This window comes from Musca autumnalis, unplaced genomic scaffold (assembly GCF_047663935.1).
Source record: "Musca autumnalis isolate F117 unplaced genomic scaffold, ASM4766393v1 scaffold_5, whole genome shotgun sequence".
Lineage (NCBI taxonomy): Eukaryota > Metazoa > Arthropoda > Insecta > Diptera > Muscidae > Musca > Musca autumnalis.
This window is the reverse complement of record NW_027412088.1, coordinates 133,903,388-133,923,507: the sequence shown is the minus strand read 5'-3', so window position 1 is coordinate 133,923,507 and position 20,120 is coordinate 133,903,388. Positions and strand designations below refer to the sequence as shown.

At 33.7% G+C, this 20,120-nt stretch overlaps 2 protein-coding genes across 2 annotated transcripts; both read left to right on the top strand.

Moving 5' to 3' along the window:
• Positions 1 to 2,726: 2,726 nt before the first annotated feature.
• Positions 2,727 to 19,692, top strand: Lipt1 (Lipoyltransferase 1). Its single transcript, XM_073957034.1, has 4 exons — positions 2,727 to 4,576; positions 18,694 to 18,801; positions 18,872 to 19,228; positions 19,287 to 19,692. Exons 1-4 carry the CDS (start codon positions 3,959 to 3,961, stop codon positions 19,449 to 19,451), a joined length of 1,248 nt encoding a protein of 415 aa, XP_073813135.1. The 5' UTR covers positions 2,727 to 3,958; the 3' UTR covers positions 19,452 to 19,692.
• On the top strand, positions 2,978 to 3,311 carry LOC141387403 (uncharacterized). Its single transcript, XM_073957035.1, has one exon. It carries the CDS (start codon positions 2,978 to 2,980, stop codon positions 3,164 to 3,166), a length of 189 nt encoding a protein of 62 aa, XP_073813136.1. The 3' UTR covers positions 3,167 to 3,311.
• Positions 19,693 to 20,120: the final 428 nt, after the last annotated feature.

Genomic DNA, 20,120 nt, shown 5'->3' with positions numbered 1-20,120 from the left:
GTTAAACTGCGGTATTCCATGAGATTCTTTTGAGTCGCCCATAACCTTAATCTCAGATTTATTTATGACAAAAAATAGGACAATAAAATGAACAAATTTATATTTGAAAGAAAACACAAATGATATGTTCGAATATACTAGATAGACTGAAGAAAAATTTTCTACAAAAGTTTTTCTTCAACTTGAAATTATTTTCTCCGATTGCTTTGAATTCAATTGTTGTAGAATAGCTTGCTCTTCAACAGTAAGTCAGTATAGATTCACTATTGACATTTCCTACAGGGTTGTTAAAAACTTTAATCGCTTAATCGCACTCACATTTTCGTTTTCTTTACCTATTTCCTTCATTTTTTGGTAGAATTGTTTTCTTCTAACAATTAATTTCTCAACTGCATACGAAAATACATAGCCGAATAGAGCGCTAAATGAAAAATGTACATATGAGTTGCCACATCATTTTGATAGATGAACATTTTCATAGTGGTCACACTATAGCTTTGTTCCTTTACTTTTTTAATGGTAAGGGTGGTAAAAGAGAAGTGTCAAAATTGCTCTCTCATGAACATTTTACCATTAAAGTAAAGGAACGGAAAATGGTAGATCTGGCAGCAATGTCAAAAAGAAACATAAAAAATCAATTTTCGTCTTTTTTCACAGTTTTTAATATAGTTTTGCAGCGTTCGACTTTTTCTCCTTTTTTCGTCCATTTTATTTTTTATTGTGAAATAATCGTCAAACAAAAGTCGAAAAATCAGTTCTGTCATTTTTTACCTGCAGAAATTTTGCTGGTAGCCTATGGTAGAAGAGAAAGCCATTTTCGTTCTCTCTCCACTCTCACTCTCTTAAAAATTGCTTCCAGTTTTGCCACTTTTCGGGGTTAAGGAACGCTTTGCAGGTTAAAAATGGTAAAAATGGTAACCTCAGGTAAGTAAAGGAACACAGCTTATGTGTACAACATTCAGTCCCAATTTACATTAGGCGAGTTTACTTGCGGCAATTGTCAGTTTGATGGAGAGAGAGGTGAGGCATATGGTAACCCTTTGCCTCTCAGCCCCCTCTCTCACCTACAAACTGACAATTGCCGCAAGTAAACTCGCCTAATGTAAATTGGGACTCACAGGTAGCAAATTTGACATCTCATATTACATTCATAGATAGTGTAAACACCCCTTTAGATAGGAAAAAAAGTTAAGTGGGGTACACACGATCAGTTTTGACTTCAAATAATCGCTTGCTTGCCAGTGTGGCCATTCATTTTTGTCAGTCATCAGGCAACCACAAAATATTTTGTGGTTGCTGGACTGTTTGACAGTAATCGATAATTACGAAAAATCGACAGTCAAAACTTATCGTGTATATCCCGCTTATGGGTACTTTACAAGACATGTATTTTACATATGTTCTGTCACTTTGCATATGCATTTTTTATATAAAAAATGACAACTCATATGTAAAAACATATCGTCTAAAGTACCCATTAATGTCATATTCATACCAGTACTTTAATTATGTACGTTCACGAATTAACCCGTTTATACGACATGGTACATCATGGTATAATAAAAATGTAAGCTAAAGAATTTTTTGGTTACCAACAAAAATTGGTAAAATTAAAACGCAAAATTATGAATGAAAAGTATGAATAAGAGTTGGCAACACTGTTGCTAACGGTAGGATTTAGCGACAACATTATTTTGGTTGCTAACTTACCTACAAATTTCGTTAAATGAAATTACAAACATTTTAATTTTTCCGATTTTTGTCGACTACAGCAGTCGTTTTTGATTATTTTTCCGCTCGAAATCGATTTCCATCACAAACCTGATTGTTTTGAAGTTTTACGAAAACTCGAAAGAAAAATTTAAATTGACACAAAGCTTTAGCTTACATTTTTATTAAACCATGATGACTATGTCGTATGAACGGGTTAATTCGTGAACGTACATATTTAAAATACTGGTATGAATATGGCATTAGGTATGTGTTAGAGTTGTACAATCTAGTTCATTTGAAAGATCTAGTTCAATAGTTCAGCTCTTTTAACTGAACTAGTTCAGTAATCTAGTTCATATTTCACTTCCAGTTCATTCATTCGGACCATAATCGTTCAATCAAGCGCATACATACACCAAATAGAAACAAACAATAGCAAAAATCTTATGTTGTGTGTGTAGAAACTGTCAATGCGAAAAAGCTTTATGCGTGTGTGCTTCTTTTCTTTTTCTATCCAGAACAAGGCACATTCAATATGGGAATATGTGGAATTTGCTGCGTTTTTGAAGAAATCTTCACTTTCGAACAGCTATTTATGGCCTGTTCCCGTACTTTATAAAGTGGTAAAAGTCGTAAACGCTTTTTATATAAATTCTGTGTACGGGAACGCAAAATGTGTAAAAGAGGTAAAAATTGTAAAAACTTTTTAGTTCTGGAACAGAGCCTCATTGTACCTTGATCCAAAACGTAAACAAACTTATCACATTACGAAGGCATCACTTAACACTGACGACGGCGTAACTTTATGCATATGTGAACGACATGTTGAACTAGATTGTGAATCGTTCGTTCATTGATTGTACGGTCGTCGGCTGATTATAGTTCATTGAACTATGATGAACTATATCGACTGATCTAGTTCATACTCTCTATTCAATGAATCGATCAATTGAACTAGTTCGTTCATGAACTGTACAACTCTAGTATGTGTGTCAATCCAAAAAATCAACTAATCGATTAATCGAAAGTCGACATTATAAATCCCTACTTCTTCTTTGTTTGACTTTGTTTTCCTCCAAAGTATCCAAGTTAATATTTTGAGTCGCGCATTGCAATTGGTTGCAATATAAAACAAACAACTCGAAACGGACGGAACATAATTCGTGACATAAATTCAAACTGTCGAATAGTATTTCGGTGATAAGACAAAGAACATTGGTGTTTAAGTGAATGTGAAAAACCTGTGTAATATTTAAACCTTTGGATGGGTTTCAGAGGAATGAATAAGAATTTGAGCAAGGATTGTTTGGGACTTCGTCTTCGAGTCAGTGGTCTTCATCAAACTTGGAAGTGGCTTCATCAGACTGAAGCAGTGCACGAATATTTAATATCTTTCACAGCCGCAAACTCAGCATCAAGTACAATGCCAAAAATGTGTAACGACGAGTGCTAAAGTCCAACATACCTATTTGACCACATACGAAAAAAAACAAAAAGAACCAACAAACCAAAAAATAAAAACAAAAAACAAAGATACAGACAAAGAAAAGGACTCTGTTGACACCAGTTTCGACGACAATATTAGAAAAGATACAAAATTGAGAATTTGTATTGTGACCTTAAAATATTTTTGAAGAACATTATTACAAATCAGCATCGAGATATACGTTTTTAATCTACTGCTCCACGCCGATACTCTCCCCTGTTCAACAACTGTGATCATCTGTTTTGTGGCAACAGAAGCGCATTTTTATTTTACATAAAAACAAAAACAACAAAGACAACCATAAGAAAATACTTCTATTCTTGCTTAGTATTTTTCCGTTGTACTGCGACTCTACATGCATTATCTAAATCAGCAACGGTTTTCTGTCTAGACGATTCACAAAATCAGCAAAACAAGTAAAAATATTAAAAACGTAATAATTTTGTAAAGAAAGCGCAACTGGCTATTTTGTATCGCCCAACGTAAAGATTATCATCGTGCAAGTTCAGATGAGAACGTGAGGCACGTCGTTATTCCAGAATCTAGACAAAAATAACATCGACGAGATAAGAACATAGGCAGAGAGAGAGAGAGAAAGGTTTAAATCTCTTCATAACGACGAAAAAGCGAGTAATCTCACAGTTAAACAGCAAAGATTTGCGGAGCACCTGTTTGGTATAGCATAACAACAGCGAAAAAAATATTCCAATCCTATCAGTTTTTATAAATTTGTCTGCTATCAACAAATCAACAGCAATCATGAATGCACTAATGGGAGTTAAAGTAATGGCAGGTGGGGTGTCTGGTGGTCGGCGTGCTGTATTACGTATGGTTACAGCGATGCCACAAAGACATCAGTTCTCTTCCTCCTCTTCTTCATTCTCATCTACGACGACTTCGAATGACGACAATGGTGGTAATAACAATGACAATGAAATGACACGGAAGTCTATTGAAAATAGCAGCACTATTAGTTCTGCCGACATAAAGAAATCTGTTTTCATTTCACAATCGTATGATATTTTCACCAATCTTGCCTTGGAAGACTGGCTATATCGTCATTTTGACTTTAGTCGTCACCATGTCCTGCTGCTATGGGCAAATGATCCATGCGTTGTTATTGGACGTCATCAAAATCCATTCACCGAAGCTAATGTATCCAAACTTATGGATAAGGGAATCACATTGGCTAGGCGCAATAGTGGTGGAGGTGCCGTATATCATGATAGGGGTAACTTGAATTGCACATTTTTTACTCCTCGTGAGCGATACAATCGTAAATACAATTTGAATATTCTAACTCGTGCCCTTTTCCGTGAATGGGCCATAAAGGCTGAGATAAATAAACGTGACGATATTGTCATCAATGACAAAAAGGTGAGTAAACGAAATTTCTATTCATGGGTATGTTGACGTTTAGTGGTTCAATATTGGTTTATCCAATAAGAATTGAAATTTTTAAAGGATAGCGGAAAATACCCTATTAGAAATTACACACATATGTATATAAATGACACGTATGTAATTACAGTGCAAATGTCCTTTAGCGACACCTGGCGGAAAAAATTTTAATTAACGGCCTATCATGGTACAAATACACAGGTAGCCGCATCAGCAATTGTTGGTAACACGATTCGAATTCAAATTCGTTCGAACTACTACCAAACTTCTGTGTTTTGAAAAATATTTTATTCATTTTTGTTTTCAATCAAACAAAAATGTGAGTTTAGTAGTAATTCGAACGAATTTGAATTCGAATCGTCGCACAGAGGGGAAACATAGGACTAAAGTTGCTCAAAACTCAAAATATGAAAATCGTTTTTTATGAAAAAATGAACCTTTTCTCCATTTGCTATAACCATCCCCAACTTTGTAAGATTAACTAATCCAATGCAGCAGCCGATTGAACTCAGCCATACTGAAAACAAAAAGTACATGTTCGTACGAATACTAAGAAATTAGGTGAACATTAAAGTGATATTATTTTAGCAAAAATGTATATTTTTCAAACCTTATTGTTTTTGTAAAGTCTCCGAACAAGATAGGCTTCTAAAATGTTCAGATGGTTTTTGCATCTTTACTCTTAAATAATAGTGATACGTAACCTCTTTCATCCCTATTTGTTACGATAATTTTTAAGATAACTAAAATGTTAATATTGAAAAAGCCTATTTTCCCGTCGTTTCCCGACCATAGTTTCTTCTGATGTTTTATGCGCTTAAGTCTCAAATATCAGATTCATTCATAAAAAATTGCTCCATTCTGAAAAAAATCTGTTTTTCTCAACTTAGGCTCAAAATATGAAAATTTTATCGCAAGATATTTGTTCAAAATGTAAAAAGATTTTGGTTTCAGCGTTCGCCACGACTTCTTATTTTATTTGTTCTCTGGCGTATTCACCATGAAAACTAAATTTTTATATATGTTTGCGACATTCAGAAAAAAGTAGAATATTAATAATGATCTCAAAATGTTGAATATAGAGAGATTTAGCTGCACCCCATTTAGTGTTGGTGGTACGAACTCGGCGGTTTTTCTTTTTCTGGTAAAGAGCACCAGCTCTGTCTTTACCGGATTCACATCAAGGCCGTTGATGTGAGCCCAACGTGAGAGTTTGGCAAGTGCTCCTTGCATTAAATCGGATAATGTGGACAAAAATTCCCCGCTAATCAGGAATCATCCGCGTAAGCAACTACCTTAGTTCCTAGTTTGTCGAATTCCATGAGTATCCCATTTATCACCAGTAGCCAGAGCAAGGGAGATAAGACTCCCCCCTGAGGTGTGCCTCTGGTGACAGATCTCCTAATGGAGCTCTCCCCAATATTAGAATTGATAAGCCTGCTTCTAAGCATGCTATCAATCCAGTCTATTAGGATATATGGGACACCCAGTGATTCTAGAGAAGAGTGGATGGATTCGAGTTTCACGTTGTTAAAGGCCCCCTCTATATCCAGAAAGGCAGCCAAGGGGAAATTCGATTCATCCAGATTCTTCTCTATATAACTCACGACACTATGTAGCGCTGTTTCTGTTGATTTTCTTTTAATATAAGCCAAGTATAAGGTCTTGGCTAAAGAAAGTTCTAATTTCTGAGTCTAACAACCTTTCCAAAGTCTTTAAGAGGAGGGAGGAAAGAGTAATCGGCCTGTAGTCTTTCGGTAGCGAGTGACTTGGTTTCCCAGCTTCGGGAATATAGGTCACTGTTACCTCTTTCCACAGCGCCGGTATGTGCGATAGTAGTAGACAAGCCCTAACAATCTTGCGAAGAATGGTTGTCAAAACAGTCGGTGCGTTCTGAAGCATCGCTGGAATGATACCATCAGGTCCAGGAGACATATATGGCTGGAAAGTACTTATCGCCCATGCGATTTTGTGATAGCTTATTAATCTGTTGACAAGAGCCAACTCCCCTGGAGTGCGGGTCCTGCTTTTGTCCACACCAGGTGCGCTCGAGCTGGCATCCTCACTTCCAGGGAAATGTGTTCCTGTCAACAGATCTAAAGTCTCTAGAGCGGAATTAGTCCAGGTACCGTCATCCCGTTTGATGCTCCCAAAGGCTTTTGGGTCCTTCGAGATCACCTTACGGAACCTCGCTGCTGCATTAACCACCATCTTTAATAACATTCTTTCGTTGGTATATTTAATTTTCATAATTATATACGTAGTTTAAATATTTATGTATTTATAATAGTACAAAATAAATTTGCTTTTTAATTTTATATATGTACCAAATTTTATCAGCTTATGAGGTGTTAGCTACGAAATAGGTTGGAGAATATAATTGAATATATCTTGACTAAAATGGTTTAAACAAATTTTGCCCCTCGAAAAAACCAATAATTTAAAATCAATATTTTTGTCTGTAGTTTAAAAATATATACGGATGCTACATGTACATCTGAACCGATTTGATCTTAATCCTATCAACATATTCCTAGTAAACATTTTATTTTTTTTATAAAATATAATCGCGATCTGAGGTATATGGTGGTTTTTGTGCAACTTTAACAAAATGTGAAATAAAAAAACATATGTTGGGACAACAAATAAATCTGAACTGATTTGCACCAAATTAGGCATACTTTGACGTCGGTTAAGTTTGGAAACATTATTTATCTTTCCGCTTCTATCAAATGCTTTTGTGTATTATTTATCTAAACTCGGATGCCAATATATATGGGAGCTGTATCTAAATCTGGACCAATTCTCACTATTTTCTGTTGAGTTAGTCTTAAGACCGAAAATATGATTTGTGGCAAATTTTACGTCAATCAGACTACAAATGAGCTTGTTAGGAGTTTTAATCAACTTTTAACATACATTTCCCCTCTGTGCGTCATACACAAGCAGGCCATAAAACTTTCATTCATAATTTTGCGTTTTAATTTTACCAATTTTCGTTACCAATTAATGTCTTAATAGCCCGTTTAGACTAGTCATTTTAAATCGACTCGATTTCTAAATCCAACTTTCAAATCCTAGTTATTTAGACTAGTCTAAAATGATATAAGATGCCAATCAGCTGATCTTTGTTTACGTGTACATACGCGAATTTGCAAAAAGAATTGCTTGAAAATTAAAAATGGAATACTGCACAAAATAATCTGACAAATTGCTATTAAATATGTTGTTTAGAATTTATATTAAATTAAAGCTATATCTATTTTATTTTTGTTTAATATTTTTTCTATTTTTCGGCTTCTGTCCAGATAGCATTTAGAAGACTGTTTTTTCAAAAATCACATTGGGGAGTCTTTTTAGAGTCCTTTTGGTGGTCAAAAATTGATTAAGTCGCTTGTGTGATCAGAAAGGGACTCGAAAGTGACTCCCTGTAATGATTAAAAAGAGTTCAATTTAAAATACAACAACAAATGTGTAGCAATCACAAATAAATCATTGAGGTGTTTAAAATGTGACAATTTTTTGTTATTTATTGTCACATTTTGATCATCCGGAAGATTGAAAAATGCTTGATCAAAAAAGGGTCATACAGGTGTTTGAAAAGTGATTATAATTATGTATATTCTGATCATATTTTGAACAGTTAGGTGATTAAAAACTGATTGTTTTGTTTTATTTTTGTTTGGTTGTAAATAATTCTCATATACACTTTCTACAAAACTTTGATATAAATGTAACGTATAATATTATGAGTATAGACAAACACAACACATGTTCAGGTTTTGCCAAGTGAAATGAAGGAGCAGTATACTCACCGTGCGACATAAAGAATAATTAAAAGACATAACAAAGCAGAAAAGACAACAATACAAAGGAAAGAAACAAAAAAGAATAAAGAGAAATTTCTTTTAATTTATTTTGTCTAATAAATGACTCCCTAAAGACTCATAAACGATTATAAACATGACCCAAAAAAGACTCGAAAAAGAGTCCCAAAGTAATCAACAAGTCACCAATAAATGATTGAAATACGACTCGAAAAAGACTTTATATACTATCAGAAAATGGGCAAAAATTACTCGAAACTAATGCAGAGGAAGACTCATTTGTGATTTGTTTAGACGAGTCGCCTGAGGTTATGTTTTCCTACCGACAAAGGAGTCATTTATGATCAGAAAATGAGCTCATATTCCAGCTTTTTAATCGTGCAGTCGGATCAAAAAAGACCCGAATTTGATTAAAATTTTAAAAAAATGCTGGCTGGGTGTTTGTTTTTGTGTGTTTGTGTTTACAGTTATTTGAAAAATTTAAATAATAGGGTTATGACTTTTTTACAACCTCACATCCCTGTGTTATATTTTGCATAAGATTAGATAAATCTTAATCTTAAGAAAAAAATTTTGTAGCAAATTTTTAATAGGCAAAAGTTCATTCACTCTCGCTACAGGAAATCATTTTTGAGAAAAAAGTTCAAAAAGTCATAACCCTAGTAAATAAACGACACACGAACATAGTTGCAATATTGGTACAGACTGCAATAGTTGCATTTTTAGGAGCAAAAAGCAGTGTTGTATATCAAAATATTTCGATTTAACATTTGATTTAAATCAAATCCAAGTTTTGAGTTGATTTAATTTTGTATGGTAAATCAGGGTGGATTTGGGTGGATTCAGCACTTAAATCGAGATAATGCCCTTAATCATCGTATAAGGGTATAGTCTAAACGGTCTATAACATCGAGTCCTAGACCCGTCACCACACGACAATAAAAAAGTGGTTACATCTTATTGAGCTAAAGAAAATTGTGCTGCACTAATTGATAAGAAAAATACTTCCCCTTGTCCCTTCGGGGATATTCGAAGCAAATGTTATTTTTTTGTAATTAATACCTTTATACAAAGTATATAATCAGAGAAATCAGTTGCTGATTTGTCATGAGCATTGCAATGGTAGGCAATTAATTGATAACAGTACTGGCTTATGCAGTAGATGAATTTTCTTCCCATTAATTAATGCGTAATTTCAATCTGCCCTTAATCAAATGAATATTATTTATTTATTTATTGAAACATTTTGTAATATAGGCCTTAAGGCCAATAAGTTTGTAATATAATGTAAAAATTCATATATAAATTCATCTTGTCTTTAAAGTCCATTTTTGTTATACCTTACTTTAAGAAAAGTAAGGAATAAAGTTCGCATTAGAAGGGATTTGTTATTACATCTTCCGTTTAAACTAAATGTTATATTTTGTAAAAATATGGCAATATCGAGCAAAAAGTTTTCTCAAATCTGGTTGGTTGATTTGAATTTGCTGACAAATTTTTCTTGCTTTTGGTGCAGCATACTCTCGGGCGCAGTTTAAATTTTAAAAGGAGCACAAAGTTCCTTTTAATTTATCTGACACTTATTCTTAAAGTAAACATGTAAGAATAAAAAATGGGTGAACTGACCGATACCGGTCAATATTTAACTATAGAAAGGATGTAATAACGGGCCTAAGTCATAAACCTAAATTTATAATTTAAAGTTATAAATATGTAATTGTTTTTTCTGTTAATTTATCATAACACTTTAATACAACGGGATATGTAAGATATTACGCATACGTTGATCTAATGTATAGAAGAAAGCGCTTTCGAAAAGTAGATATAGAGAAATTGAAAGTTTTTAGATTATTGGGAAGGGAATTGAAGAGACGAGAAACTCTAACTTGAAACGATTTATCCATTCGTAGATCGTGTAAATCGAGAAAATGTAAAGGAAGTCATAAGGAAACAAGGATACTGGAATTTACAAATCTTATAAAAAAGGAGGCACCGAAGATTAATCAGATTATCAAATGTGCATCCTAAAAAATCTATTGCGAAAGGCGTTATGTGTGAAAAGCGTTTGGTGGAATATAGATAACGCATAGCATTGTTGAACGTTTTTTTTTTAACAAGTTTCAGTCTGGATAAGGTAGTTCCGGAATACAGCTCAAGACAATATAGTATGTTAGGCATGACTAAAGCGTGAATAAAGGCTTTTTAATGTCACGAGGTAAAACCAAGTCGCAATTGTAAAGTTGGGGTAAAGCAAAGTTAGTAATTATTATTTTATTATTATTATTATTAATTATACACCTTTACACAAATCATCTAATTTCAAAATTGAAAGATTCCTAGAATGTTCGCATGTTCCAGAAAGTTGTTTATTGAGATCTTACCTGCTGATTACACATGCAAGTATCTTGCAGACAATTGTCTACACATATTATAGTCGAAAATTCAATTTTTTCGAACTGACATTTGCATTTTTAAACGGGGGTTCAGGATCATTTAAGTTTGGTTAGGTTTAAGGATGCACAGGCATTTAATAATATAGGCGACTGCTACACTTGGAGGGATGTTGCGGAGCAATTAATAGTTGTGGTCCACCAACCCGCCGTACACCAGATGATGGCGCAGGTGTGGACTCATTTTAAAGCTACAATAAAGATAAAATTAGCTAATAATGAGAATACCGCAACTACACCAACGTTTACACAATTTTGCTTCTATTGACTGCAACACTTCACTGATACCACTGACAAAGTGGATTGAGCCATACCGAGGTAAAAGTTATTGCCATGGGATCTTTGAAAATTTCCTTCTGCAAAAAGAAAACCGTAAAGCAGCACACACTTTAAGGAGTGGCTGCATGGCTGTTGACCTACGGCTTTTTTAAAGACATTTTTAATGCCTCTACTATATAAATCAATCATCAAAAAATGGTTCCACTAAGCTTATAATTTTAGAAAAATATTCATTTTGTTTACAATTTGTTCTGATATTTTTTCTCATTTATTCAAATCAAAATAAAAAATGCTCCGCTACATCGCTTAGTTTCTATCGCTAATACAAATTTTTAATTTTGTCGCAGAGACGACTGACAACGCGAGACGACTCGGAATCGACCCATAGATCCCTTAGAGGTCATCAACAGATGTTAAAATAAGACTTGACTCCGATAAATCTATACAAAACCCTCCGATACATACCAAGGATACCGGTATACCAAAATTGGCAAATTTCAAAGAAAAATTGAATTTTTCACAGAAATTTTGCAAAAAAATGTGTGGTATTATTTTTGGAGTAGTGAAACCGAGTATATCTCGTCGATTTGAATCAATATTTAAGTTATTTTTTAGATTTGATTTTTATTTGACATTCGAGTACAATCAGTGTTTATAAATAAGAATACAAAGGGTTTAGAAAATACAATTTCCTTTTCTACTTAAATATTATATTTAGTTAATGACATAATGAGCAATGATTTTTTTCGTACTAGAGTTTTTATGTAAGGAAAAAAATAAAAACCTAAAATTTAGTTGACTAGAAGGGGTGGAAATAAATCCATTTATGAAACAAGTTCATTTATATGGGCATATCACGAAGAAATACATCGGGTATCAAAGTTGTTTCTGTATATTTCGATTTTGTCTTTGACGAGATGAAATCCAGACAGACGTTGTGTTGAATAATGCCATGGAAGTTTAAAAAATTTCAAATTTCAACAACTTGTTCTGAATCACCTGTAATTTCTTTATGTGGTTATTTGGCGCTGGTGAGAAAAGAGGCGCACAATAGTAAATTATTGGCAAAAAGATTGATTTCAGAATAAGTTTTATGTTTTCAATATTCAGATCCGATTTTTGATTTATTAATGGATACATAATCCTTGTGATTCTTTTTTTATTAACGATAAATGATATATGATCGCCAAAGATCAGTTTACTGTCAAGAATGACTCCCAAATATTTCACATTGCCTTTACATTCTATGTTGTGACCGAGGAAAAGAAGTGGTGATTGTGGCAAAAACATGATTTTCGTTTGCGGGAAAAGTAAATGGCCTGTGTTTTTTCAGGATTTAACAAGATTTAACATTTTTTACAATAGTCGTTTGATTTATTTAGTCCTTTTTGGAGATGAAGAGTTACGATGTTCGAATAAAGCCCAGCACTTAATAATGAAGTGTCATCAGCAAATACAGAAACAGTGCATTTTTTTTTAAAGCATAAACTACTCCAAACAAATATAAAACATATTGTATATTAAATTTAGTATCTTATTTTATATTTAAATGAAAAGAAAAAAAGAAAATATAAACAAGTTTCAGGGACAACTCTAAAAACAGAAATATGAATTTGGTCATTAATAAATTAAAACAAGACATATTACATTCGGATATCATGAGATCGGGAATAAGTATACAATTTGGTTTTAAAAGAAAGAAGTGATCCCCAAAACACTTAAGAGAAGGTGGCAGATTGTTAAAAGCACGCGAAACTCTGACAAATAATTTGCACATTCCTCATTGACCTACCAAAGAAAAATAATTCAACAACGCACACCGGTACCTTTAAGTTAACTATCTTATAAAAATATAAAAGACATCTAATATTAACAAAATTATGAAAATTACAACCAACAAAGCTCTCGACATAACTTGAAATATGTTGGCGCCAATTTAAGGAATAAATGTACAGTACCACTCTATTAAACAATAAACGCAATTTGTGCATGACATAACCACACGACCAACTAAAAACTTCAATATTCAATATTATATAAAATTGGAACGTTGCGAGCAACCATTTGAAATATTAACAATTCTAGAGTTAGATTTTCCAATATGTACGCAAAATGTTCGTAGATGAAGGTAACTGCGAATAATGTTAACAAGTTGAAGAGGAAACCAAAATTTCTTCATCTTTTATATAAGGCCATCATGCCACACTCCGTCAAACGCCGCTTTTATATCTAATGGTACTAGTGCCATGCCTGTAGACAATGACTCATTAAAATTGCTTTTTACCATGTTCCTGATTTTTACAAGTGGTTGGCAAGTGTTATGCTGCTTTCGAAAGCCGAATTGTTGATGTGGTAAAATATCATTTCTTTCGATAAAGTCCTTCAGCATTTCCTCGATAATTCTTTCGTAATCTTACTGGTGGATAATGGAAACTAATTGGTCTGTATGATTTCGGATCGTTACAAGATTTGTTTACTTTTCGTATTGGGATAACTTTGGAAAGTTTCCACTCGAGCGGGAAATAACATAGTCTCAGACAAGCATTAAGAACTTTTGTCAGTTATACAATTGCATTTCTAGGAAGCAGTTTTAAGCATTTATTGCTGATTTCGTCAATTCCTGGAGCTTTCTTGTTTTTCAGCTATTTGATTAATTTTGAAACTATTTCTGTTGTTGTGTACTTTAAGCTTATTGATTCAGGTACTGAAATATTTACATCCTGTACAACTTCGTTCACCTCCCCGATAGTAATGCTATCACTAAGGGATGTGGATATTGTGTGGTTTTTGAGAAACGTTTCTGATAAAACTTCACATTTTTCCTCCTGAGTAAAAAATACTGAAAATAAGTTGTCTCCATTTTGTCCTGAATTGGACCAATCATTCCCTTGGGGCAAGGTTTGATTAAGCCTGTTTGGGAATTGGTTTTCATAATTATTATGATTTTGATAAATATTTTGCGTTCTAATGGCTCTTTTCGGTTTTAGTCATTTTACCCCCTGTTTTTGTAACTTATTTTTGTTCGTTCGTCTATATTCGTAATAATTTAGGCATCCATAGCTCAGCCCCCAGAAGACATACATACATAATTTTTCGTATATCCGTTTCATATATCGTTAGGAATTTCTCACTTAAAAATCAGCGCTCTACATTTGAGCTAAAGCGAGTAAATCGATCTACAAAATTTGACAATTCGTGTGAGAAGAATAATTTTTTTTTTCAAAAACAGGGGGTTAACCCTACATCTACTCGATCCGTGACCATACATTTGGCAGTTATGGCACTGAGTAAGTTTGGATTTGTTGCGTTTTTGGTATTCCCATTTAATTCTGGAACGTTCAATATCTGAATGACTTCTTTAAGTTCTCTCAGAGTTATAGATTTTCTTTCGAAATAAACGACATTAATTATATGTTCTTCAGTATTTATGCGTCTAATGACGATTTTAACATCTAAAAATTTCTACCCTTTTCCAATAAGCAGATTTTTATCTATTTTAGGATCCTTTTTTTCAAAATTTAAAAGGATTGCCTTTCGTTTCATATGTGAAATACTGAAATTCAAATTGAGATGCTGCTTTCTCGCAAACTAATTTATAATCTTCCTCCATGATTCAATACAATTTATGTCCAATAGAAATTTTTTGACCGAATATTCGGTTATCTTTAACATTCTGCACATTTAATGCAACTGTTCGATTTTGCATTTGAGCATTGTTGTTGGTGGTACTCTCACCTTCTTAATCGTCTCATTATCGATAGTTATTTCTTCTCCAGCGTTTACGTCATCATTGTCGTCATCGATCCATTGGAAGAAAATAGTTTTGGTTCTCTGTTCGCAGAGAGTTTGGTTGGAGTTGGAGCCATGAGCAGCGGCTCCTTCACCGTGAGAGCGCTTAATGTTGTAGTTGTTTAAGAATTTACAAAAGATAACTGTGTGATGCTGTTTGCAAAGAACGTCACTTGTTAATGCGATAGAAAAACACACGTCTGTAACAACTAACAAGTGAACAATATGACTTGAAAAATGTACTTGATCACCAGGTCGAAGGACGATAGAATTTGTCCCCTTCTACAAAAAAATTGACCCAAAATGTAGAAGGTGTTTTATATTGCCCTGGAGGTATTTTTATAGAAAGAAATGGTGCTGAATGAATGAGGTCGGAATAAATATCAGATCTCAGAACTATCCGGACAGATAACGTGTCAAAATCTCACCATGTACACAACAGAAATGCCGCATAAGGGTGCTTTGGCATAATACCGCCTCTTAACGTATATATAGCCACGTAAAACTAGTAATTTTTTGCAAATATGTTTAAGTTCTTATCTGACCCGATCAGCTTAAGTAATCTAAATTCATATAGAAGGTTTCGGGACTCTAATCTGGACTCTTGTCTATTAAATATTGAATAAAACCTTGGTATTTAACAATTATCCTTAGAGCACAGAATTCCAAAGGATATATTAATTTATTTAGTTAACAGGTTTCCTTTACGATGTCTCCAGATAATAAATATAATGTTTAACTCACAATATATTACACAGTGCAACAAAATGGAGCTCAAAGTCTGGGGGGTGGAAAATTCCTATTGGAGATGAAAGCCCTTGGTGAGTATATACAGAACCCCGAAGGATGGATTCGCCGTGAGTCGATCATTCGCGATATGGCGTGATTAAGTTTTTGCTAGAGACCCTGTAAGCCATCAGGAATTAGCGTTATATCTTTGTCCACTGTTGCTTTAGCTTATTTTTGATATGACATGTTTTCAGTCAAATCGAATGAGGATTATTTTCGTAGAGCGCTTCGACCTTCTAACTCGCTTCCTTTAATGTCCTTTTCGTCCTTTATTTTAAGAGCCGCTATAAAAGTAACACAAGATGACGTTTTTCAACTTCGAAATGTTCTGCAAAAATGTCGGCCAGAAAATTTTAGGTACGGCTCCCTTGACAACAAATCGGTTATGTCGAGTCTTCGTGGTCGTTTTGTGCATTAACCCTGTTTTTGTTCAGAAAAATACTATATTTTGTTTTTTGTATATTCGTTACAGAACATACAAAAACGCTAAACAGAGTTTTTTTATGAGCAAACAGGGGTGAATGCACAAAATGACCACGAAAACGCGACAATATCGATTTGTTGTCAATGAGAGCCGTACCTAAAATTTTCTGGCCGACATTTTTGCTGAACATTTCGAAGTTGAAAAACGTCATCTTGTGGTACTTTTATAGCGGCTCTTAAAATAAAGGACGAAAAGGACATTGAAGGAAGCGAGTTAGAAGGTCGAAGTGCTCTACGAAAATAATCCTCATTCGATTTGACTGAAGACATGACATATCAAAAATAAGCTAAAGCAACAGTGGACTAAGATATAACGCTAATTCCTGATGGCTTACAGGGTCTCTAGCAAAAACTTCATCACGCCATATCGCGAAAGATCGACTCACGGCGAATCTGTCCTTCGGGGTTCTGTATATACTCACCAAGGGCTTTCATCTCCAATAGGAATTTTCCACCCCCCAAAATTTCGGTTCACAGTGTTATCAAAACAAAAATAATTTCTTCAGATTTTTTTTTTTTTTTTTGTTTCGAACGTTCCCACGCCTCACTTTCCCACCCCTGCCGACCGTGGGGGCGACCTCCCTTTTACGTAGGGATCGCGTACACACCATGATCCGCATCATGATGGGGTATGAGAGGGAAATTGAAAACCAGCTACAGAATTTACTTCATCAGCTAGTTAGTTACTTATGTTAGATTTTATAAGGTCAAGGCTCATGCCAAAGTCTACATTACAATACATGGAATTAAAATCTACACACATTTTGTTAATAGGATCTCCCATAGAGTAATTCGTGCGGTGGAAATCTCTAAATAAGGGTTGATAGTTTCTAATTGTTCTACAGGGAACATTTATTCTAATAGATGATATTAAGAAATCCGAGGGAATATTACCCATTAAAATTTTATGCACCATCATAGTGTTTAACATTGTGCGTCTACTTTTTAATGTAGGTAATCGAATTAATTTTAACCTGCTTGTATATGAAGGCAAGACAAAATCGCTATTCCAATGTAAACCTCTCAGTGCAAAAAGCAAAAATTGTTTCTGCACTGATTCAATTTTATCAGAATACATTGCGTATTGAGGGTCCCATACAACAGAACCATATTCTAATATAGGTCTTACAAGTGACGTAAATAGTTGTTTTGTTATATAGGGATCTGAAAATTCTTTGGCCCATCTTTTTATAAATCCTAAAACTCCATGCGCTTTATTAACAATAGAAATTACATGATTATTAAAGTTTAATTTTCGATCCATCAAAAGGCCAAGATCAACAAATGATGCTACAGTTAATAATTGAGAACCGTTAATATTGTATTGCCTTATTAAAGAAGAAGATCTGGAAAAACACATATGTTTACATTTTTTTAAGTTTAAGTCCATACAGTTGATTTTACACCATTGAAAAAGGCTATTTAAATCACTCTGGAGAAGATCAGCTTGCTTTTCCGATTTATGAGTAATGAATAGCTTGACATCATCAGCGTACATTAGCAATCTAGAATGCATTATTGAGTTTGGCAAGTCATTTATAAATAAATTTTTGAATCAAATTTTCTTTGTTGCAAATGTTTTGAGCAGAACCAAAAGTGAGTTCGAGCTTTGTCTTGTATATTTTTGTAAAATAAGTGTAATTTTTGCAAATTTCTTTTTAAATCTTTAAAAATGATCCAACAAACAATCAATCTACAGACATATTTGCATTACAGATCCACAAACTACCTCAGTATTGCGATTCTCTAACTCATTTTTTGAGTTACGGACAAAAATCGGTAAAATTAAAATGCAGTTATTAACGAAATTTTTCGGTAAGATAACAACCAAACTAAAGCTGTTGATAAATCCTACCGATAGGAACAGGGTTGTCAACTTTTATTGATACTTTTCTTTCATAATTTTGCGTTTCAATGTTACCGATTTTACTGAAAAAATAAGTTACAGATTCCACTATAGAACTATAAAAAATATGAACTAGTCAATCCAGTTGCAAATGTTTTGAGAAGCGCTGTATGTATATTTAATCTTAGTCGAGGTTGTAAAGCTGCTTCAATGTTACCGATTTTACTCAAAAAATAAGTTACAGAATTCCACTACAGAACTATAAAATATATGAACTAGTCAATTTAATATTAGCCGGGGGTGTAAAGCTCCCCGGCTTCAGCTAGTTAATAATATTTACGGAAGAAAATCTGATCCCGAATTCTTATATACTCCCCTGACATATAAAGAGTTTTTAATCAGGCAAACCTCAAAGCACTTGTTGTGAAGAATGCATACATTCCATGTAACGATCTTAAGTAAAACGTTACATTGTCCGACTATAAAACAATAAGCATTTGGGAAATTAGACTATCCAATTCAGTATGATATGAGATCAATATACACGGTGAATGTATATTATAACAAATAAAATTATTTGCCTTGTTACTTATGCCCTTTTTAACACTGTTTTTTATTTTATAATTACAGATATCTGGAACGGCAGCTAAACTTGGACACCCTAATGCTTATCATCATTGTACGTTGCTAGTGAGCGCAAACAAATTACATTTGGGTGAATCCTTGGTGAAAGAGGATGTATGTAGACAATTGTTTGTATTAATTTTTGTTTTATATATGTATATTTTTTCTATTTTCATCGAATTAGGCAAATTATATAAGCAAAGCAACTGCTTCCGTTCGTTCGCCCATTAAGAATCTTGTAGATGTCAATCGCACCGTTAATGTACCTCAGCTATTGTCTGCTGTGGGTTATGAATTTTTGCGAACATCAGCTACCGAACTAGAAGATGGAGGCAGTACACAGACTATGAAACAACGTGGCTTTCAATTGGTGAATCCAACAGAAAAGTGGTTTCCCGGTATCGGTGCTTTGCGTGAAGAGTTCAGCTCATGGGATTGGGTCCTTGGAAAGACTCCAAAGTTTAATGTGGAAAAGGAATTAGCTTTGAAAGCCGATAACGATAAACAGTTGAAAATGAAATTATCTGTCGAAGTGGACAAGGTTTGTTTGCATGCATTAAATATGAATCTGCTTGGTAATTTTAAAGTACATTTTTTAGGGATTGATGACTGACATTGGAATTGTAATGCCAAGCGGCGAACGTGTGCCAGTTGTATCGCAGTTACAAAACAAGCCATACAATGAAAAAAATTTGAATGGAATAATAAGTGCCTTGAAATTGGTGTCAACAGACAATGTTAAACAGGCCATTAATGGTTTGTGAATATTATATTTGAATTGTAATTCAATTTAAGCTACATATACATATGTTTCACTTTTGTGGTGATACATTTTAATTTTTTTTCAATTTTTTTACTATTAGTTGTTATTACCGTGCAATTAATTTTTGTTAATATTAACAAATAATATATACATACATATATATCCATTATCGAAGTATATTTTTCAATATAATTATGTTATTTTTTACAAAATATATGCAATTTTCTTATTAAGCGCTAAAACATTGTATTCGATTCTATGGAAAAAGTTATATTGTTCTGTAAATTAAGTAAGTATATGACTTCTAATACAGTTAAAACTCAGTAGGAAATCGACTCATTGATGACATTTTCGTAGACGATGTGTTGATGACCTTTACGAAATTGTCTTGTATGACAAAGTGCATGACCTTTGTGTGAAAATTCCGTCAGAGACCTCACACTGCTGTCTGCAAAGTGTCTTCAAGGAATTGCCAATGTCTTGCACGATTCATCAGTCGGTGCCTTTGTCTTTAAGAGAATTTCCACTGCGTGTTAATATGATCGTTATTATTATTAAACTGTTAAAACGTGGCTGTATTACAATGCAATGAATGGCTCCCATTTGTAATTGGGTGTGTAACAATTTTGCCCAGACACAATTGATCTACATAATTTTAAAATCATGAACT